The 24,541-nt window shown below is 31.7% G+C and overlaps 1 protein-coding gene across 1 annotated transcript; it reads right to left on the bottom strand.

Moving 5' to 3' along the window:
* Nucleotides 1–3,949: 3,949 nt before the first annotated feature.
* LOC123227968 (ATP-dependent 6-phosphofructokinase 5, chloroplastic) lies at nt 3,950–13,609 on the bottom strand. Its single transcript, XM_044653140.1, has 13 exons — nt 13,092–13,609; nt 12,922–13,012; nt 12,764–12,837; nt 10,403–10,514; nt 9,861–9,956; nt 9,663–9,764; nt 9,461–9,535; nt 8,980–9,120; nt 8,759–8,875; nt 8,576–8,680; nt 6,965–7,045; nt 5,595–5,723; nt 3,950–4,478 (listed from the first exon to the last, which is right to left on the bottom strand). Exons 1-13 carry the CDS (start codon nt 13,391–13,393, stop codon nt 4,311–4,313), a joined length of 1,593 nt encoding a protein of 530 aa, XP_044509075.1. The 5' UTR covers nt 13,394–13,609; the 3' UTR covers nt 3,950–4,310.
* Nucleotides 13,610–24,541: the final 10,932 nt, after the last annotated feature.

The following is a 24,541-nucleotide window of genomic DNA, read 5'->3' as shown; positions in this document are numbered from 1 at the left end:
AGACAACAATTCCCATAGCTTTTTGAGTAGATTTCGAGGATGAAATTCATGTAAGGGGAGAAGGATTGTAACACCCACAAGTAAGTCTAGGGGCATTTTAGTTTTTTCCCTTACTTTTGTTAAGTTAATTAGAGTTTCCCAAAGTGATACATCCTTGTTTGTAGGAGTATATAAGATAATGTATCATCAACAAAATTTGAATATGTGATAAGATTAGAATAACAATGAAATGGAAGGATTTCCATAGTTGTTTGACACGATACATGCCCGTGAGTTGCGTCCAAGAGGAAAAAATAAAAATGTGTTTAATCTAACTTTCACTTTCATTTTCCATCTCTAGTTGCACAAGAAAAGAGGTTTTTGATTATTGAAGAAAGTTGTCGATCACTGAAAAAGCCACAACCACATGAAGACCTTAGCGATCTTCGAAAGTCAAGTAAGTTGATCCTCCTCTTGGTTGTTCAAAGAACAAATTCTACAAGATTATGATAAATAAATACACTACTTTATAAAGATTATTGTTTGTTCAGTAAATTCCAACACGTTCGTGATGTATCTCATCGACCATGTAAGGAACCAACTAATGCAACTCTCTATTTCCATGCACCTCTAAACTAAAATAAGTTGCTAATGTGCCTTGGCATGCAAGTGCATGATGCATCTCATGGACATCTACTCAACCTTATTGTTTTCACATATAATGCCACTTTGCACATAGTTGGTGGCTATCTCAATGTACATCTTTAATCTTAACTTTCCTGAATTTGACTTGAATCTGCTTTAGTTAAGGTCTGTGTCGTCTTTCATATATATATATATATATATATATATATATATATATATTTCACAAGCTAATGATTCATAAATGCAGTACTAATTGGTTGAAATTTTCAATTTTTTTTCATAAGTATCCATAACCCATAATTGCATAAACCCTGTAACCGTACAAGGCAATTGAAAAGTGGAGGAGCAAAAAATGTGCCCATTGAAAACAATACGAAAATGTATTTTGTCTAATACTGTTAAGTGTTTTGTCATGGATTATGTTGTTTCTTTTTATCTATAAAATTCTTGGTCAAAATTCTTGAATGTTTCAATTGAATACAACATCAATTTCAGCCTTGTTTGGTCTTCATTCTATTGACTATCAAATTTGTTCATAAATGGAGTTTGAGTTGAATCTATTGGCGTTGCAATGACATTTTCTTGCTTCCTAATGTCGTTTGTTTATTGCATAATCCAGATGAAAATGGTTATGTTGACTGTAAGCTGTTTGGGGTTGTCTAACTACATGCATCATTTCTGTTGGAGTTTAAATGTTCCTGCTTGTTTGTTTTCAGTCTGCAAATTTTCATGTTGGCTTACTTGAATGAATTACATCTAATAATTCATTTGCTATCCATGTCTGCTCCTTTTGCTGAATGTATGTGCATCTCAAAATTCTGCTTCATTTTGATGAATGACTTGAATGATTTATATCTCAATATTCATTTGCTGCATGTATGACTTCTATCCAGGTCTATTGCAATTACATTACCAAATTTACTGGAATTCTGATACTACATGTTGGAATTGATTTCCAAATGTATGTGTGTGCATCTCAGAATTCTGCTTCATTTGAATGAATTATAGGTTCCATACTGATTTTGTATGAATCATGTTCCAAATTGATTCTGCTTCATCTCATAATTCAGCATGAATTCAAATAGATTACATAAATATGCACTAAAACTGCAAAATTATCAAAGGCATCAAAATTAGCGGATACAATATATTGGAATCCATCAGAATTAGCCAATAAAACAGCATAAAATCCTATCCAAATCACGTTAAAACAAATCAACAGTAGTTATTTGGTAATTCCATAATAAAGGGTAAATTGGTAATTTACTTCAAGAGTATATTTTATACATAATTTACATTGAAGGGTATTTTTGTCATTTCAATAGGTAGGGGTAAATTTATCATTTCAATCTTTCACTTACAGAAACTGTTAACAAAATTGTTTTACAAGCGGGACTTTGGATTTTTAAAAGTTGATGAGTGAAAATTCAAATTACATCAAACCTTTGATGGGACTTAGTGTTTTGGCCAAAGACAAAATAAAAACACCAGGAAAAGGCATAAGAAAAAGCAATAACAAATTCCTCTGATAAAAAAAATGAGTTTGTCGTTCAATGAATTGCAGCCTCTACCATGGTTGAAACTTGAAAGCATCTTACCCACACAGTATGTCAAATACTAGGTGTGTGCACAATCTGATTTAGCAGGGTTTGAAAAATTTTTTAAATCAAATTAAAAAATAGTTTGAAAAATTTTTTAAAGTAAACTAAACTGAAAAAATATGATTTTGTTTGGTTTGAATTATAATTATTAGTATCTTATGATATACGATACATATCATATTCTACGATATAGATAGAAAATGATACTATTATAAAGTATATTGAATTAATATGATACAGTAAATATGTCATATGATACAATATATATCCTATGATATGATACATATTTCTTATACGAAATAATACATTTTTTTAGAGAAAATGAATGCATTAGGGTGTATATGAAAAATTTTAAAATATTAAATGTGTTTACGATGTTTTTTAAAATGATAAAGTTTCAATTATAATATTTTATTAGTAATTTATTATTTTAATTTTTAAAAGGTATATCATACAATATGATACAGATATGATAAATTAAGTTTTTGATATTATATATATATATATAATAAAATTAGCTGAATTATAGTTTTTAAAACATAATACACACGTGTAAAATAAATATAAAATATATTTACAATATACATGTATAAAAAATAACAAAATAAATATAAAAAAAAGTTATACACTCAATTGTTTATTAAAATTTTTTGTCAAATATAGTTTTATATATATATATATTTTAAAATACGGTTTATGGTTTTGCTAGATTTAAAAATTGCTCAAACCATAATCCGAATTGAAAAAAATAGTTTGGAAAATTTTAACCCAAACCAAACCATTTTATAAACCGAACCAATTTATAATTTTTAAACGGTTTGATTCGATTTTATGAGTTGAACTGAATTATATACACCCCTCGCAGATGCTGATTAGCAACAGGTAAGCATTGCGTCAGTTTATTTATTAAATTTATTAATCCCATTATGACCGATTAAGAATCCTAATACCCAATACTACCAGATCCCCATAATTGCTTCTCTTATGAGACGATTAACTAACACAACAGACCCCAACTGCAGCAAGATTAAACAAAAATCTCTATTTTAATTTTGTATATTTAATTGTTTCTCTCTCTGTGACTGACTAAGCTGAGTTGGTAGAGGTTTAAGAGCTTTATCTCCTTCATTTGATGAAGGGTAGAGTGGTGGAAAACGAAAACATCCCACCCTTTTTAAGACTCTTCTCATCTAAGATATGAAGGAGTAACTAGTAAATACAGAATTGGGTAGATATTATATTGATATGATAAAGGATGCAATTGTTCTTTTTCAAACCAAAGAAAATAAGAAAAGGGTAACGGGGCATTGTTTATAAACAAAAAAAAATTGAAGAACAAGAGGAGAATCAAGAACAAATATTTTTTTTTCTTAGTGTGAGAGTGAAGAAATAGAATGGGAAATGGGTAAAAGAAGTTTCTTTGGTCTGCTTCTTCCAATACAACTTCACACATGGAAAGGACAAAAAGAATGTCACGTTATTCACACTCACACCACCCAGCTAAACACATGTAATTGGAAGAAAATTCTTAGCTAAAGAGAAAGACGATGCATACCTTTGATTAGTCATAGCCAGAGATGCAACCAATTATTTGTATTAATATGTAAAAAAATCCAGTGAATGTTTACCTCTGAAAAAAATGCCTGAAATGTGTGCTTAAAGGCCATCCAATTGGCATCTCCAGCATAAATTACAATCTAAAGCTTCGGAGGACAAAACACAAATCAATACAACAATTATTTTCATAAAAACTGAGTTCTATGTTTGAATGAGGCCATTCTCCATATTTGGCTTGTTCAACAATTTCATGAACAGCTAGACATCATTCATAAATACAAAATGTTACATGAAGCAACAGAATCATGCCCAAAATAATCAGGCAATTCCTGTGAAATTTTATTGCAATGCACCTCCGAAAACCTGTGCAGAAATGCTATACACTTGAAAATTCTGTGATTTCGTGACAATATCATCCTTTGTATTATTTGTTTACAGCCTACGAAGGGTCACCTAAGCTATGACCTAACTTTATTTCCTCACTTGGAACTCAATGAAATACTAGGCATAAATTAGAACCCTTGATAATTAGACGAAGTCGGGTTGACCAGTTGAAGTCAAGCAACGATGCCACATGCGACTATTAGGGTCCACAGCTCTAGGGTAAGAAATAACTTCAGGAATAGGAAGGTAGGCATAGTGAGTGTTGCATATGCCAACTGTAATGCCACTAAACCCGGCAAATGCACCATGAACCTGCCAACATTAAGGATGGCATATTATACATGAGAGACTTCTATTGTTCCATAAAAGAGAAGAAAAATGAAATATGCATGGTAACCAAACAGAAAAGTAAATTAGCATAACACCACTTAAAAGCCCGCATATGCTAACAGAATAAAGTGCTGGACATAACCAAGGTATATGGTGTCTTAACCTAAGCTGATCTAAAAGAGGGCCAAAATAGAGCAGTCATTCAGTTTGCCTTGTCTCAGCTGATGGGCTGATTTTAGCTTGCTTTTGCTTATTAGGGTATTCAAACAGTACTCATTTGTAGCTTGTAATATTGGACAAGAAACTCAGATGACATCCCCCCGATTAATTCATTTACTGTTCCAATATATTAGCATCAAAAGTTTGTAGGCAGTGTTTTTTGGTTGGAAAATAATGCTCTAATTGAAACTTTAGACAACAAATGCTTTGGCTTTGCCAAATGCCACTATCCATACAGGTTAATTTCCAACTCAAATTGATAAATGGATTGGGCATATCAGAAAATATGACTTAACAAGACAGGAACTTAATCCCAACCAACCCAAATTGCCACCCTAACTATGGACTCTGTTCATCATGCAATTGAAGACATGAGCTTGCACATCACCAAAACAGAGCTTGAATGAGAATTTACCATATGTTGAAAAGCAAATACATAGTTACAAGTTTGCCAAGTTCACTAGCTAGCTCATTTCCTAGCCATTCTAATCCCTGATATGGAACCAGGTGCTAACATAGTTACTGTTTCTGGTTTAAGGTCATATACATCTAGAGATCACCTCTATACCCAAATACTAATGATCTCACAATATTCTCCAAAAATTTAAGAAAATAATCCTGATACTTTCTAACTACATATATTCAGAGGTTATTATGAATAAACTAGACATATAAAGCCCTTATGCTGCCCTGAAATCACACACTGGAGTCTAGGGTCAGTCATAGAAGGACAAAGTTTTGAGTCTTCTGACTTAGTCATCTACTTCATAAGAATTTTGCATACTAAAAGTATTTCTACCTGCATACCAGCGAAGAAGATAGAATTATACATTATTTTACTGAATTGAAAGAGAGGGAGAGGGAAGGTAAGAGACTCACAGCATTTTGTCCTAGAACAGTGCATAGAATTCCATCTGACGCATTTGCACGGCATGCACGGATCATGTATGTAGGATCAATATACTTCACATCAGCAGGAACACCAAGCCCCTTAAAATATTTCTTTATCTGACAGAAACAAAGTAAATCAAAATGATGATAATATTTCAACCACCAAAAACAAATGAAGAATATAGATACACAAATTGAGAGAGTGAGGGGTGTGCACGGTCCGGTTTAGTGTGGTTTAAGAACCTGTTCAAACCAAACTAATCTGAATAAAAAAAAATATAGTTTGGATTACAGTTTAAACTTATTAAAATCATTTACTTCTAAATATTTCCTACTTAATAAATAATATTGAATTATAGTTATTTAAGACATGAAATAAATACGTAAAATGAATATGAATTACACATATAATAAACATGGAAAGAAAATGAAAAAATAAATATAAAAAAACATGTTAACTCCTAATTTGTTGCATTTTATTCAATTCATTGAGAGTGTAATTGTCACTTTTGCAATTATTGAAAGGCATACTGAAATTTAAAAAATTTTAAAAACACCCTCAAACTTTTTTCAAATTCCAAAAACCCCTTGAAAAACATTAACATCTCTTAAATTTTCAAACACTCACAAACATACAATTATATGTCGTTGACACCCTTATCTGTATTTGTACTTGTAAAATTTTTTTAATTGAAATTAATATAAATTAGGGATACAAAAAATTATTTAATAAAAATTTATAGACAAAGTGTTATTTAACTTGAGGGGTTTTTTGTATTTTGATAATTTTATAAAAAAAAATTAATAAATTATTTTATAAATTTAATATATGAATGAGAAAATGATTTTTTTCAAACTTAAAGGATAAAAATCTGTCGTTTTATCAAACATTGGGTGGGAAATAGTCATTTGGCCTATATATAATTTTAAAAAATACGGTTTATGATAACTGTAAACCATTTTCCCAAAATTTATCAATTCAAACCAAATCGTTTTATAAACTAAATTAAACCATAATTTTTTAAAAATTCAATCCGGTTTTACAGTTTGAATCAAATTATGCATACCCTTAGAGAGGGTAAAACTTCATTCCAAGTGTTGAACACTCTTTAACAGACAGAAAAGTCAAAAGAGTAGAGCAAGACTTTAATCCCAACCAAAAACAATTTAATATAGAAGATCCAAAAACCAACACAAAAAACAGTCATTATATTCAAACCTATAAGCTGATAAAATATATAGCTAAAACTTTGTTCAGGCCACTTAATTGGGTTGTTTAAATTTTTAAAAAGAAATGTTGGAAGAATCATGATTTGTTAAAACCAGAAAGAAACAAAAACACAATCACAACAACTAACCTCTTGCTGGATGTGTACACCAATATCTCCAAGTACTATGTTTCCAGATGCATCTGTAGCATTAGTTTTCTCAATTAAATTCTGCATAGGAAAAACAAGATCATGCAGCAATTTTAATCCTAAGGGGCAAACCAAAAAATAAAATTATGCATACAAATTTATATAGAAAATTATTCAAATAGAAATCCTCATATGGGAATTTTCAGGTTGAAAAAAGAGAAGAAAACAACAATCTTTATCTTCCTCGATCCAAATCAGATATAATTAATTATCATTTCAACACACTACTAAAAGTAAATAGCCTCACAGAACCACTTTGACAACATAGTGCAAGAGCATACATAATGTGAATCATTTATTATTATTATTTTTTGATAATCCAAAATTCTCCAAATTTCACTTTTTAGCCTCAACTTTGAAATTGGAGCCACCACCAAATCCGAAAATCTCTGGGAATTGGGAAACAATGGCCAAATTTTGCAGTGTAGGAGCTTGTGAGCAGATTCAAATCCTAGATCTTGTGAGAGTGAATCATAGGCTTGCCCACCTAACCCCTCAAGGATAGATATTGAGAATTATTTTAGAAAGAACATAGAAAAGATCAAAGGTAAACACACATAGTGGTCGATGGTGTAAGGAGATTTAATTTCTGCCATAACAATTTTCATATGACAAAAATTATGGATCAAATGATTAACCAAAATTTCACAGGTAATTTACGAAAAAAACACAAGGGCAATCACAGGGCACTGAATATTAAACTCTGAAGATATTTTATAATAAAAGTGTTGTGAACTTGTCAAATTTTCAAGGGTTAGACATACTTTGAGATTAAAAAACAGCCAAAGAGGAGTGAAATTGGAAGAAAAAGAATACAAAAAAAAGGATAGAAGAAAAAAAGACCCTAAAAGAAGCTTATTTTAATAGAAAATCTAGGCATCTGTAATTATTACCAAGGGGAAAAATTGCCAAACAGGCACTAATGTTATAGCAAGTCATAATGCAAATATCTGGCATTACCAGATGATAAAAACCTCAAGAACACAATCTGGCTAGTTTAGATTAAACAACAAATTTTTAAAAAATCTGTTGAAATACTTATTTATTACATTGTGCAAGATAGATGTCAAAAGCGAAATTGCTGTTAAAGTATACCCCTTAAATAACTAGGTTCTAGGTTTGCAAATGCCATGCTGGGGCAGTTGGGCATACTATGATTGTTAGATAAGAGGAAAATAAGAATCACAAGTAGAAGTGAACATTTTCTATTCCTTATCAAAATTAAAATAAAATGATACACTTTATCTTTGGGCAGTATATTAGATAGAAAGTGCCACTTCTACCCAATGCATATGGGAAGATTAACTGTTCAAAAATAAGAAATAGGGATTGGTATCCAATCCAAAGCTTCTCCCCATACAATAATGGATGACGGGCTTTTATTATTTAGGTTTATGACTCCTTGATAGGGGTGGGCAGGTTAGTGTCACCAAGCTGAGATACTCATCCCTCCATATTATATTAATACGATAGAAGCTCTGTATGTAAAGATCTAGAATCTTCATAAACTGGAAAAAGGTCTGATTCATAGGTTTGACCATCAAATTTTACCTGTCCAGCTCCCTCTGCCACACATACCACAGCTGATCCCTTTGTGTCAATTAGGTATTTCAAATGCCTCAAAACACCATGAGGTCCATGTAAACTGGAAGGTACCTTCAGAGTGCAAACGTTGATTGTATAAGTATAGCTTAATAGAAAAATATATGCTCAAACAGTATTACATTCATATACCTCTGGGATCAAACATATGTCAATTTGTCCACTTGCAAGGGCTGCATGCATGGCTATAAATCCACTGCTACGACCCATCAATTTCACAACTCCAATACCATGATAAGCGCTATGTGCCTACACAAGAACATTGAACCTTAGTATTAACTACCAAGAAAAAGATTTATCACTCACTTTTTATATAGAAATGAAGATTATAATGAATGGAATACAATTTGTACCTCAATGTATGCAGAATTTATTGCTCGTTGTGCTTCCTCAACAGCAGTGTCAAAGCCAAAAGTTTTATCCATCAGCAAAATATCATTGTCGATGGTTTTTGGCACACCAACAACAGTGACCTTCATCCTCCTTTTACGGCACTAAAAGGATATATAAAATGAAAATTAGAAGAACATAAATCTATAACTGGAAAGTGGAAGACAAAAGCCTTCTGAAAATTAAAATACAATATTGTAAGAGACATAGGGGAACATAAACATAGCATCTAAACCCATTCAAATCCATGACTATCTCAATTATCATAGAAGATAAAACCTTCAACTGCAGCTCAAAATAAATTGAGAGAAGGTGTTTATAATCAGAGATAAAACAAATAAATAAAAAGCAACTTATTTAAGACAATTACAACAAAAAGAGCACAATTACAGTTTTAAAGTACATCACATGCTGCTGGTTAGTGTAGTATTTGATGTTAATTACCTCATTATGTATTGCGTTGGCTCCAGCATGAGTACCATTTCCGCCCAACACAAAGAGCATATTAATTCCATTTTCCTGATATCAAAATGCAAACATATACGTCAGGACTTTCATTGACTGAATATAGAAGCATTTCAATTGCAGTAATTCTCAAAAGAAAACTACGACAAGAAATAACAATGCAAAAAGATTGGTTAAGCACCTCCATACTGTCAACAATTTCACTGACGCTAGGTCCACCACGTGAAACTCCTAACAAGCTCCCACCAGAAAGATGAATATTTTGGACCACTTTCCGAGATAGCTAGTAATCAAAAACATTCCAAACAAATTTATAAAACTTTGCAAATACATCAATTGATTTTTTGACAAACACTAACAGGATATAAAAGAACACTACCGGCATAGGAGTCAAATCCTCACTGCAAAATCCACGATAACCAAACGGAATCCCCACTATATTTTTCACACCATATATTTCAAGAGTGATGACAATCTGCAGAAGGTCATCATAATTAAAGCATGCTGATGAAAATAAACCTTATTATTACATTAGAGGCCCCAGTGAAAATCAATTTTGTAAATTACTAAACTCTAATTATTTTTGCTCACTTCTCAGTAGATGTTAGAAAAACTTTATAGTTTTTCCTAGAAAAATAATTGAATGTTGAACATACACTTAAGGACTTCTGAATAGAAAAAAAAAATATGACAATCAGAAAAGTAATGTCAATGCTAAAAAAAACTAGGTTATAACTTGCCACTGAATTGCATATGTTAGAAGCAAAAGAGAGTTATTTTTTAAAAAATGGAAATGTCGCCATAAATCAAAGAAGGTGGAATCAAAGATTATGCTAATATTAACAAGGGGAGTGCATGGTTCTTTTAAAGGAATAAGCAAGCAGCAGGTTAACATTTATAAAAGAGATTTAAGTTACTGACATGTCTGATGACATCATTGAGACCAGGGCATAGTCCACCGCAAGTAACTATTGCTGCTTTTACTTCTTCTGGTTTGAAGTATATTTCCTCTCGAGGCCCAGCACGATGAACCCTATAACAATAACATCCATCCAAAATTTTATGATCATCCAATATGAAGCACACAAGACTAATGTGTAAACAAAAAGTAACATGAACAGGAAAATGAGATTATGTCTGAGGTTCTAATTTTCACCAAAACACCAAAGACCTAAAATAGAAATAAGCATGTATTTGAAAATGAAAAAATATACAGGAAAATATATGAGTTATTTTTAGGAACCTCTAAAAATGAAAAAGAATATTTTTCCCTCTTTCTCTTTTTCAATCCACCTATTTATTCTTACACCATCCATCTTCAAATTCAAATAATATCCCGACCAAATCAAATATATGATCTTAATAAAATCAAATATATTCTACTAAAAGAAGAATATTGTCTTAATTAAATCAAATATATTATTCACTCAAATAAAATATATTATCCAAATCAAATCAAACATATTGTCCTAATTATATATATTGTTATTTATTAATAGCTACCTTGAAAACCATATTGTCCTCAAGGTGGGAAAACTAGAAAATTTCTTTTCTTGTTTTTTTTTTTTTAAAAATCCAACCAACCTGAAATCCTTAATTCTTTACCTTTCTTCCTGTCCAATGTGAAAAAACCCCTAACATTTTGATATTTTTCCAATTGCCAGTAGTAATCAGAAAAGACAATCCCGTACTTCCTCCTTTTTCATCGTCCCCTGGCCTAGTGCATCTTCATTGCTCGTTTTGTCTTCGTCGACTGAATCAGATCACAAGGTGAACAAATAGATTTTGATAGCTGGAACTCACCATAATATGTCAGTTGAACCACCAAATTTGTTAATTCCTCTTCTTGGTTGTCATATTCAACCAATTAAACCACATATTGTGTCAATCCCCTTTTTTGGTCCGTTGTTAGCTTAATAACTTCATTGGAACTGGAGGATTTTTGGTCTGAATATACCGTTTTGACAGAATTAATTTCTCCTCTCGTCACTTTTCATACACGATCAAGATGGTGCTGTCATTTGATCTATCTTCATCCACCAGTAGGACATTCTATAACTTGTGTTTACAATTATGATTTGGTTCCCTTTTGCTTTCACAACGAAGAAAAATTCTACTCTTCCCCATTGCTCGAGCTTACTATTCTGTTAGTCGTTAGACCTTCCTCCATCTTCCATTCTTAAAACATCAAACCTCCACATCCTTAGAATCACAATGCTTGGATTCCAACTTGTTTGGAATCTCTAAAAATAGAACAAATACTCCAATATAAACAATACTAGTGTTGGTAACAAAAGGTGTCAGTTCCTCCCAAAGGTCGTAGTTTTTGATTAGCTAAGGGTTGCCCTAAACTCAATGACAATATTTTTTCCTCATTTTCTTTCTCAATCCACCACTATTTACATTTTGACAATCCAATCTTATTGAATATTATCCTAATCAAATCAAATATACTATCCTAATTAAAAATATTAATCTTAAGTAAAATTTTGATTTCATTCCTTATATAGGTTATTATGTTTTCCTTATGTAAGATTTAGGCTCCTATATAAATTTATGCATAATGAAAAATTTCATATAGGCAAGAAATACAATTTATTCTTCTTTTGCATGGTATCAGAGCAGTTATATCCTTTTGCACCCTATTAGTTAAAAAATATCCTCTTTCATTCTTAAAAGTTTCAATATTTTTCTATTACAACTGCCACCTTTTACCTCTAATAACTTTCAATTTTACCCTACTACAAAGGAGGATTCTCTTCTCGGCCAGTTATTTTTACCGAAGTTGTTCTCTACTTTTTCCAACCATAGATATGTGCCTTTGTGGGTTCCTTCTCATCGGTTCTCCAATTTTGATGTGGTTCCCCTTTTCCAAGGCTATTCTCTCCTTTTTTGGCCATAGATGGGTGCCTTTTCCCACCCTTCACATCTCTCTTTAGTATCTTGCCATGATCATATAGTTGATGTCTTCACTATAACCCATCCTCCAGAATGATTTCTTGACTTATACTACAAACTCAAATTAGCAAACTCTTTGCTCATTTGAGTTGGAGGGGACGTTTATATGTATGTATATATGTGTATATATATATATATATGAAAATATATGGGTTATAATGTATTGTTTCCTGTTATGTAAAACTTTGATTCCTATATAAATTCATGTATAAATTATAATAATACATTTCATATGCTATAAATAAAATTTATTCATTTTTTACCAAAAACACAAACACATTGTTAAAAATCTTAATAGAAAATCACATTCATAGTGAAAATTACCATTGTTCAACCCAGCTGCAATCAGGATCAATGCACTCAGCTCCAGCAGAGTTGGGCGACGAGTAATTTATAACCTGAAAGATATAATAATTTGCTCAACGTATGATAATAATGTACTTAATAATGATCACAACTGAATGAAAAATTTAGAAGCTAACCTTTAGAAGCACCCTATCATTGTTATTTATGTACCCGTGCCACTTTTCATCAGATGGATAACCATCTGCAAAATCTTCATTAACTGGAGTCCTGTAACAGATTATAATGTATTAGAAAAACATTCAAATTTATGTAAAAACAACGTGACTCCATGAACAATTAAACACACCTCATCCGGAGACAAAACGTCGAAGGAATTGGCTTAGCATCTTTGAAAATATCGGTTATATGAGGAAGATTAAACCGATCCTCGAAATCTCTCTGGAATTTCAACTTCCAATCAGGCTTGTTGAAATCGAGTTCCCTACTGTGCTGAACCTTAGCGGAAACGCGGCTTCTCTTACATATTCTAGTCGAATAACAACCATTGGATCGAAGGATTACGGGAGTGAATGCATTCCGGCGAAGAAAGTCATTCTTCAAAGGAGTAGGAGTAACTTTAGGCGCGATCGAATAGCAGATAGCTTCCATCAAACTAAGCAATCAATGTGTATCGATTCTGAGTTGCGTTGTAATGAGAAGACAAATAGTTTTTCAGGCTTCGGTGGTGACAAGAATTGTAGGAATCGAACAGGAGAGAGACAGCTCGAGTGATATACAGAAGTCTACACAGTTTTGACCGGAGAAACCGAGAAGGTTTTTTTGTTTCAAGTTCAAAGAAGGGGCGCTTTGTTTGTCTGGGTTTTGACTTCTTTTGTTTTTTTTTTTAAAGGTGGCCCATCATTTCTCAGAAGTATTCAATATCCCCTGTCAAGGGGTTTTGCACTTTGTTGGAGGATTACCTTGTTAGAGGGATAAATGTAATATCAGAGGGATCTATTTTTTAAAAAAGAAACAGGAAAATTAAAATAAGTATCTTTTTTTTTTAAAGAGAAATAAACAAATTTATCTCTAGTTTTAAAGTTTAAATGAAAATACCCATACTTTAAAAGATTTAAATGAAAATACCTTAAATATCCTAGAAAATATCAAAACTATCCTTCATTTATTTTATATCTGAGGGAAATTAATTAAATTACCCTTTTTTAAGGGTAATAAACAAATTTACATGTAATTTTGAGATTTAAACAAAATACACTTCTTTTAAATGATTTAAACAAAAATGCCTAAAAAAAAACCAAAACTACCATTCTTTTATTTTTATATAAATCATATCTCTTGCATTATTTTTAACATATCTGAGAGAAATTTCTAGAAAAAGAATAGAAGTTCATGTTTGAGATTTCGAGTGATATCGAGGTATTTATACCTATTATAACTTTAATTATTATTATTTTATTAATAATGTAATTATATATGATGTTTTACATAATAAATCATAGTTTTGTGTAAAAAATAAATTAATAAAAATTATATGGGTTATTTTTAAATATTATTGTAGTATGAAGTGAAATGATATTTTACAATAAAGGGTATTAGAAGATTAAATTAGATAATATTTGAGGGTAAAACGATATTTTATAATTAAGGATGTTAGAGGTAAGTTAGATAATATTTAAGGTAAAATGATATTTTACAATATAGGGGTAAAGTGATATTTCTATAAATTAGTACTACATTAATCAAAGTACATTAATAGTTACAATATATAATTGAATTATAGAATATGTATGATTGTACAATAGAAATCTATAAATAGTATAATCTATCATATTATTTATATTGATTATATATTTTATTATAGGAGTAATCTAAATGGGTAGATATGCTTCAATTAGATAGGGGGAAATGAATAGAAAGGGGTGAGAATGTAATAAAATATGTTGGAGGTAACAAGAAATTGATTAAAATTTCAGAACACATGACATTTGAGGAATTAATCCAAATGGTGAGCGATAATTGTAATATAGATCGAAAGATATTTAGCATTCAATTAAACATAACCAAAGCATCTTAACGATGACATCCTGATTGAAATTTCCAATGATGAAGATGTTGAAGTTTTTAACGATTTGTCTGATCTCTTCAAAGAATGTGTTCTAATTTTTGTAACAACTATAGTTAATAATGATAGTTATGAGGCTCAACAAGCAGATGAGAATTTACAAGGCGGTGAGTCAAATAGTTATCCAGAAGATCAAAAGATTGGTTTAGAAGGGATTCAATATATTGGGATCAATTCGAAACAAGAATTTTTAGAGAAAGATTTTACGTATTTAAATGATGTTTATGCATGGTATTGTGTGAAAGAATTTCTTCATGGCAACAAAGAAAATTTCCGGAGTGGAGTGAATTTGATGAAAAGGTTGTGCATGATTTCCTATCGAGGAATCAGAGATCAAAGAAAAGACACATATTAATGAAAATATCACAGGTATAAGTAGTTTTCCACAAACAAATCCTGATGGTAGAAATGTTCATATTGATACATTTTATTGGTTACCACCTTTTCATGATTAACCATCTACATCTAGAAACCTAAGAGTGCAAAGTGATAGTGATTCTCCAAAAATTGGTATATTATTTTCAAGTAAACAACATGTCATTGATGCGATAAGTCGAGATGCTCTTCAGAAGGGATATCAGTTTGCAATGCACAAGTTAGACACGAGCAAATGGGTGGTTAAATGTCGCAACGAAGAATGTAAGTGGCATGCACAGACAGTTAAGGTGGGAAAAAATGATAGTTTTGAATTATGTCGTTTGGATAACCATCACACATATTCTAGAGACCAGATATTATCTCATCATAGACAAGTGGGTGCTCGAGCTATAGGGCAAATTTTGAGAACCAAATTTATATTAATTGATCGTATTTATCGACCAAAGGAGATTATTGTGGACATCGCTGACTGATATAAAATTGATATATCATACGCATAAGCATGACGGGTGAGAAATTGGGCACTTCAATCATTGAGAGGCACACCAAAAGAGTCGTTTATGTTGTTGTTAGAGTATTGCAATAATTTACTACATTGTAATCTGGTAACTATCACACATACACTAATAGATGAATAGGAATGATTTAAATATTTTTGTATGACATTTGGTTGTAGTGTCCGTGCATTCCAATAACATATTCAACTAATCATTTGTATTGACACTGCCTTCTTAAAAGGTAGATATATGGGTCAATTATTTATCGTTGTATTGGATAGTAATAATCAGATATATCTATTGGTTTTTGGCATTGGTCTTAGGGAAGACCATGACACATGTTGTTGGTTTTTAACAAACATGAAGGATTGTTTTGGTGAGGTACCTCATTTAGCCATGATTTTAGATTGACATATCAGTATATTCTTTGCAATGGCTAAAGTATTCTTTGGTGTGCACCATAGTTATTGTTGTCATCGCTTTCATTGTAACGTATGATCCAAGTACAAAAAAAATGCAAAAGTTGCATGGATGTATTAGAAAGCAGCTAAAACGTACATGTAGTATGAATTCCAAGAGATAATAAAGTCATTGACCCGTATGCACCCTGATGCAATAGTATACCTGTGTAAGGTAGGTTTCGATTGATGGGCAAGGGCATATTTCTTAGGACATAAGTACAATATAATGACTACTAATATCGCTAAGTCGTTTAATACGCTTGTCCAACACGCTCGAAGTTTACCCATTACTATGTTAATCAAGTTCATCAGAGGTATATTATAGCGATAGTTTTATGAAAGAAGAAACCATGCAAGTAAGTACATATTCAATATTATAACATGTTATAAATGTATATATGTAAACTTATACTTAATTACTCACTATATCTATTTGTATTTATATGATTTGCAGATACTTGCACCAGCCTAATAACACCTTGGGTAAAAGAAAAGATTGACAAATGTGTTTGAAAGTCTTCAAACTTAGAGGTGCATTATATTACATCTAAACAATACTAGGTTCTTGGTAGTCACCAATATGATGCTCTGGTTGACCTTATGGAGCAGACATATACATGTAAAAAATTTCAACTATCACAGATTTCTTGCATGCATGTCATTGTTGTTGCTACATATATGAACCTTACCACCTGCATTCAATGGATGCATCCATACTATAACACTACTTTTTATTATACAGTCTACGTGGAGGCTGTTAATCCATTAGGAGATCAATTAGAGTAGATCCATCTAGAGGAGGCAAATGTTATCCATCCACCATTCATGCATCGTCGTCGTGCAAGACATCTAGCGAATAAAAATAGACGTCCTTCACAAGGAGAGATTATTGAACAACTTATTTGTAGTCGACTGCATAAACTTGGACATACAAGATAAAATTGAAAGAGTTTTATTCCAATACTTAGTTTTGTACCACCAAGTTCAGGAAGAAAAAAGAAAGATGGAAGATAACTGCACTTGCAATAGTACTTATTAATTTTGATATAAACGTTGTTATCATATTTGTTACTTTAAATATAAAATTTGTGATTGTAATATATTCTGATATAAAGTTGTGATTGTAATCGTTACTTCATTTATACAATTTCTTATTATAATATATTACTTTTGAAATTTGTGAGTGTACTTGTTAATGTATTTATAAAATTTCGGTTAGTAATCGTTATATATGTCCATATTTATTTCATATATCCATTTTCAATCCATTTTTGTTCATTATACTTATCGCTTATAATAATTATATAAAAGAGAAAAACATATAAATGAACCAACATATGAACATACTAACACATAAAATATATGAATGAATGAACATATATACATGTACAAATGAAATATAATACAAAGGTCAATCAATATCCTGAAAAAATAATTGTGTGCCTAAATGCGTGAGTAGGTGTAATAAGTTTTCCCGCTCAAAAGATAACGATTGGCCAAGTGTCAAACACTCGATATATCGTAACATAAACACAACACAATCACTTGATAGGGCCCTCTACTGTAGTATATCCACCACCCTATGTAATGCAAATGGATCGTCCCATGGAGTTCGACACATGTGAGACGAAAATGATGTCGCAACTAGCAAATGTGGTATCATTAATGAATACCCTCATATCTTTTGACTAAATAGCTCCAGATCAGTAGTAAAACTCTGTAACAAATCGTAAACTGTAATCTTTCACTCCTTCAAATCCAAAACCCATGCTACCTAATGTGTATTATTGAAGTTTATCAAGATAAAAACCTGTACACATTAATAAAATATATATATTAGACCTTAATTCAGTATTCCTTGAAAAGTAATTGAGATTTGAATACTAACCTCATCGATCACACCTCAGGGATGCAAATGTAAGTCAGGTGGATAATTCGCATCTGCCAGTGGTGTGAAGAGTGGAGGAAACTGACGGTTATATTAATCTTTTGTCCATGCGACATACTCATAAGGGATGTGTGCAACAAAACAAGCCAAAACTATCGTCCAGTTCTAACGAACCTTTGTAGTATCATCATGTTATCATTGACATAATAATCCCAAAAATGAATCTATATGTTGTAAAAACAGAAAATATAATGTTATCACACACTTGAATGATATTCTATATTTAAAAATAAAATTAATTAACAAACTAAACTTACCTCGTCAAACAACCATCCGAATGTATCTATAATTATACCCTAGAAGGTAATTTAGGTCCTCATCTCCATGTCGTACACCTTACGTTTCTCAAAAAGATTTGGTTTTATATATCATTTCTTAAAAATTTTCTCACACTCGGTACTCGATAATTGCATAATCAGTCTCATCTATTGGATCCATGGTTTTAATGGATTTATGTATGGGTTACAAATGAGTAATCATTTCTTGACAATTCTACCACAAACTGTGCAAAAATACTACACCAAAACAAATAATATGTCATTTAAAATTACATGAATTCATGAGATTTTCATATTTATTTCAATACCTTCTGTAAGGCAAAAGTTATGGTTGAGGAGTCTACAAGTAAGGATAGGTCAACTATATTAACATTCGAGACCGGTTGTAGTTAAATACATGAAATCATTAAATGAATAATATATTTTTCAATCGTACTTATTAAATTTTTTGAAAATTTTTCAACTTGAATGATGTCTCCCTGTGTAGGAAGTTGAACCACATCCTAAGAAACAATATCGATCATCTGTTTTCCCCAGATTGGTATGTTGAGATAAACCAAATGGAGTTTCTGTTGTAACAACGAATCAAAGGTAAATGACAATTAATATTAACAAAAGTAATAATTTATATTAGTTAATCTAATAGTTTACCTCAACCTCCGTATAAGGTGATAATGGGACATCCTTATGGGGTGATCCATCGTCATCGGTGACATCCTGTGATAATATTAACATTTCATATTAGTAAATCAAACTGTTTTACAAAAATTACAAAGTATACAGTTGACAATGTATATACCTCTAATGTCGAAATATATGTCATCATGAGATCCTTCCTTGATATGGCCTTTTTAACAGTGGGGCACTGTCACAATGTTTACAGTAGCGAGTTAACAAAGAATCGATATACTCTCTAGATGGTCCTTTATCAAACAACTGATACTATAACAATATCAACATTCACGAGTTAATAGAAGAGTAAAAGTATTTCTAAAGTATCATTTTCAATATACTCAAAATGCTTAGCACTTACATCAACAGCAGGTGGAGATGGGAATGCCAAACCCCCTCTTGATAGTCCGTCACTATCATCATGAGGAGACTGTAACAACATATACAACTATTATAGGGTTTATATGTTTGCATATATAAATAGTTGAAATATCTAGTAAATTATTAACTTTTTTATCTGTCGAACAATATCTGTATAGTGATGAGATTGTGTCTCTTCTGTATGAGTGATCATATCCTTTATACGAATCATCCTATCTTCTATACGAGTCATCCTATCCTCGATCTGACTCATCTTATCCTTTATACTAGTAAATCGATCTAATATAAGAGTTCCCCATCGAGCTAATGCAACATTAAAGTAATGAATAGAGAAATCTGGTCTACTGACGGGAGGATCGTCTGACATGCGTTTAGTGGTAGGGGGCAAAATAGAAGGCTTCGGTGATATGTGCTCACCGACAAGGGTCATAATAGGGTCACTAATGAGACAAGACTCGGTGACAAGAGGCTGGATAAGAGCCTTGATAGGAGGAAAAGTAATGATTGGAAAAGTAACGTCAAAAGGACTTGATGATGCATCTCCTGACGATGCCAAGGGTGATGTGGATAAAGAAGATCGACTAGTCAACATCTCTGTGTATCAGACAATATCATCATACCAGTTTGTAGCTTTTTCCACCGGAGATAAACTAGTGGAAAATTAATATTATCTTGCAAATTTTTGTTTAAGTGAACTTTGCTATTAGACCTTATACATATGTTAATCAATAATAAATTATTACTTACTGCATCTCTAGTGAAGATAGTTAAGATAAAATCCCATCCCGAGATGTCTTTTCTTTACCGTTTCAACATCTGGGCAGCTCTTGAAATTGGCGAGATATCCACCCATTGATGTAATGTGTCCAATGTCTCATATATTCAAAACTTCAATTTCAACTTAAATCGGTTACTGTATAAATTTACAATAGTATTAAATTAATTCTATTTTAATCCTAATTTTTTAAAATTAATAAATGCCACAATTACCTAAAATGCTAGTGGAAATCTCATGATACAATATTGTTTCAGTTGGTTTTCCTTCTTGTTTAGGTCAAAATATATAGAAATTCAAGAGATATTATCACAAATTGAGTGATATGTCATTTGCTACACTTGTACTCCCCATGGGTATGCATTGAATCCATCAAGATGATTAACTAATTTAATATTTTCTAACGGATTGTTTTCCTCAAATCATTCCCTAATAACCCTATGTGAAGTTAAAACAACAGTGCCAACTTTATTGCATCAGTGTCATCACCCCTTCATGGCCTCTGTTAGAAAACACAACTCAGATCAGTATATGTAACTGATTTACACCTTTGAAAATATGTTTAACTTACACTTAGATCTGTGACGTTTAATGGAATATACATGTCAATATTTAACATATGACTGAATCGAAGGTCTGTCATAATACAAATTCATACAGACTAAACCTCACATTCACATCATTAACTTGAAACCATAACTCTTCTTTTGAGATCACCTTATTTACCACTTTGAGGATGAATAAGTGTATTAAAACCTCACTAAATCAGCTAGCCTTGTGGTCCAAGAAATGTTCGAAACAGGTACATCGAAAAATTTGCAATTGCCACTCTGTTAATATTTTTTTGATCACGACTCTCATATCTCTATATCTACATCTAGTAACTTGAGCCTTAAAGTGTTTTTCCATTGGAAATCGCATTTCATCCTTGTCTTCATCTCTTTTTCTCTTTTGTTGAGCTCTTTAAAACAAAATTAAATTGTTATTATATTAATTTTATATTATAAATGATTCAATTATGAACATAGATATATCATTCAAAGAAATATACCTCAATTTTGAATTCTACAAGTCAAAACACATTAAAATGAAAATTTTCAATTTGCTTCTTATATGTAAAAAAATTAAAAAAACCCCATAATTTTGTATAATGTTATTTTACCCCTTGTAGCCAACCACGCGAATTCATGTGGCAAATAACTTTGGAAAAACACATTTTTGACTTGCCACCAACCACACAAATTCATGTGTCAACTGCATGAATTCGTATGGTTGACCTGCCACCTCGCATGTCTACCAATTTTTTAGGTTTATATTCTGCCCCACCACACAATTAAAACTCGTATTTTCACCCCCAACCACACGAGTTCATATGGTCCAGAAACTTTGAAAAATGCATAAAACCTTCTCGTCTCCAACAAATCTCACTACATGAATTCATGTGGTCAGTGTGCCATTTGCATGGTCACTGCTAAATTCGTGTGGTGAGATTTCACCTCCCAATCTATGTTTTTCAAACCCCATTTTAACAGTAATCAACTCTACACCTAATCTAACATTAAAACCCTAAAGAAATTTATTAAAATCACCAATAATTCAAGCAATTTCAATAAATCTTTCAAATTAGAACCTTAACAGTAAACACGCAAATTTCACATCAAATATACTAAATCTTAAACCGAAATACATAAAGACATGACAAAGATTGTTTTACTAACCTTTTTGTTCATTTTCATCATTGGAAATGTTACAAAAATCGCTTGAGAAAATCAGTTGGATGGACTACACGAGAACATGTGTTGGAGATCTATTTTCATGTGCCTGGGAATGATGACACGTCTTTTTCTTCGTTTTTGAAATGAAGGGCATTTTCGGCTCTATAGTAATTTAGGGTTTTTTGGTTTAAAATTCAAAACAGGGATAATTTTGTTTTGCCCCCTGATTTTAGGTAGGTTAATTAATTTCCCAAAGAAATATTATATCTTCACCAAGTGAATCATTAATTTTCTTTAGACATGACAACTGCCTCTCAAACCCCTTTTTTAGCATAGTTACTATAGTAAGTTGTGTCATGTCTTTTGTGTTTTTTATAAGATAATATCTATTAATTATTAAATCTTTTGATTTCTTAATAAGAGATTAATAAATAATATTATGGGAACCTAAAAGATATTAGTAAAAAATAAAAAATATATAATTTATATAATTCAGTAGGTTGGCTCATAAAAGCATGTGGGTCGGCTCGTTAAAGGTTGGCAAAGACATGACTTGGAGGCCTTGGGCTGTGTCACATGCCTTACAATTTTTGTGTGTTGGCTTGGCTCGCAAGACTTGCACTGCAGAGGACCTTGGGCCGACACAACCTCTAGGCACTAGGGGTTGCACCGAAGCTAACCTGACATGACTCAGTGCTACCTTTAATTTTCTTTTAAACATCATATTTCAATTTCATAATATCACTTAAAGAAATACCAAAATAAATTCTTCGTTTCCATTTTTTACATTATTTACTAACAAAAAAAAAAAAAAAGAAATAAGTTTGATCATTTTGAAAAGAAAATTATCGACAAAGCCGAATGATATATTCACTCAAATTTTGATGAAATGACAATTTCTCATCCTCTAAGTTTGAAAAGTCTATATATTCATCTGTCATTCACTTTTGTCAATGAAAACAATTACATGGAAAGGCATCAAGATTATTTTGTCTCCTAATTTCAAGAAAAGTCTAGTTTCAATATCTATCCATAAAATAGAAAATGAATGAAAAGTGCATGATATTGTGCAACTCTAGAGCAAATTAACACTCATATTTGATGAGAATAAGTTGTTAAATAATTTTACCTAGAGGCATGCATCAATAGATTCTCATTTGGAAAACTCACGACTATAAGAAAAGGATGAGAAGTCATCTCTCCATTTGGTTAGGGGCTTACCACCACCTCTTAGCAAGGAGTCTAACACCATCTTATTATGCTAGTTCTTATTGTTATAGGGCTTCTTCTCTTCAAAGTAGTCTTTTTTATCTAAAGGTAGTGGCTTAGGTGACATGAAATTATAATTCCACACTTTTTTTTTTTTTGTAACAAAAAACCTTTACTTGAGTCGGATCACCTCTTTGAAGTAGGTGAAAGCATGGGTCTAGTGATTAGCTCTATAACTACTGTACATGATAAATCAAGAGTTTGATTTTTATATGTTATCGATAGGATTTTAACTCATGCTCTGACACTTGGAGATTTCCTCCCTTGGCCACTCAAGCTACACTACTTGGAGGCTAATTCAACAAAATTGCGTTACTATGAAACATCAATTCCCTATTACTTGTGTAACCAAACACTATAATAATAACAAAAAAAAAAAAGGCTAAATCACGCTAGGTAAGTCCAAACACACCAACAAAAATCCTTCACAACTATATTTTAGCCATAAGCAATGTATCATAAATGATTGCACCTAATAATATAGGGTTTTCATATGTTGATTAATGTTTAGATGACCATACAAAAAGGATAATTTGATAATATATCTTTCGTAACATTTTCCAACTCAAATTAACTTGTTTACATAGGCTTCAAGTATTGGAAATGTTGAAATAGTCATTGGACACTTAAAAGTAGCTATTGCATCTAAAAAAGATGTTATCCTTGTGAAATGCATGGATGAATGGGTGTTTGTTATGGGTGAACAGTCATCCTTGACCATAAAATCTACTTTTTAGACCAAGTAAATCTTGATTAGGACCCCCAACAGTCTACTTTTTATTTACGCCATTTGAATTCATGGTCATGCATATTCCATGCATAGTTGTTCATTCCATTATATGAGCAAACACGTGAAAATTCCAAAGCATGTAATGCCTTGCATGCATGATTGAAATTCTACTTACATAGTGTGCATACACCTTGAACGATCGTGCATCAAATGTTGACTTTGCTCATGTTTGACTTGGACTAAGATGCATGACTTGGCCACAAATGGTTCCTTTGGCTCATTAGTCCTTGATACAACTATGAATAGTTGTGCACGATTGCATGCATGGTCACTCATAAAAACTTGACCTTTTCTTGCATTGACTCCATTTAAAGATGAACAGGTCGCTCATTCATGAAAGGGTTTGCTCTTGATTGCCTCTTATAGGTCATGCATAGTGGTGCATGACATGTTTGAAAATGCCCTAAAACCAAAAGCCCAAATGGTTAAGGGGTACCTTTGCAAGAATGATTTCAAAAATATCTACACAATTGTTTGTCAAAGGTGCACAATTATGTATCCATTTTTGTC

This window comes from Mangifera indica, chromosome 1, assembly GCF_011075055.1.
Source record: "Mangifera indica cultivar Alphonso chromosome 1, CATAS_Mindica_2.1, whole genome shotgun sequence".
Taxonomy (NCBI): Eukaryota; Viridiplantae; Streptophyta; class Magnoliopsida; order Sapindales; family Anacardiaceae; genus Mangifera; species Mangifera indica.
This window is presented reverse-complemented; position numbering and strand designations above follow the sequence as displayed.

Coding starts and splice junctions, on each gene's coding strand:
- LOC123227968 (XM_044653140.1), bottom strand. CDS start 13,393: ATGGAAGCTATCTGCTATTCGATCGCGCCTAAAGTTACTCCTACTCCT. Junction 12,838..12,921: donor ATGATAGGGTGCTTCTAAAG/GTTAGCTTCTAA, acceptor TATATCTTTCAG/GTTATAAATTACTCGTCGCC. Junction 9,536..9,662: donor AAATTGTTGACAGTATGGAG/GTGCTTAACCAA, acceptor TTTTGATATCAG/GAAAATGGAATTAATATGCT.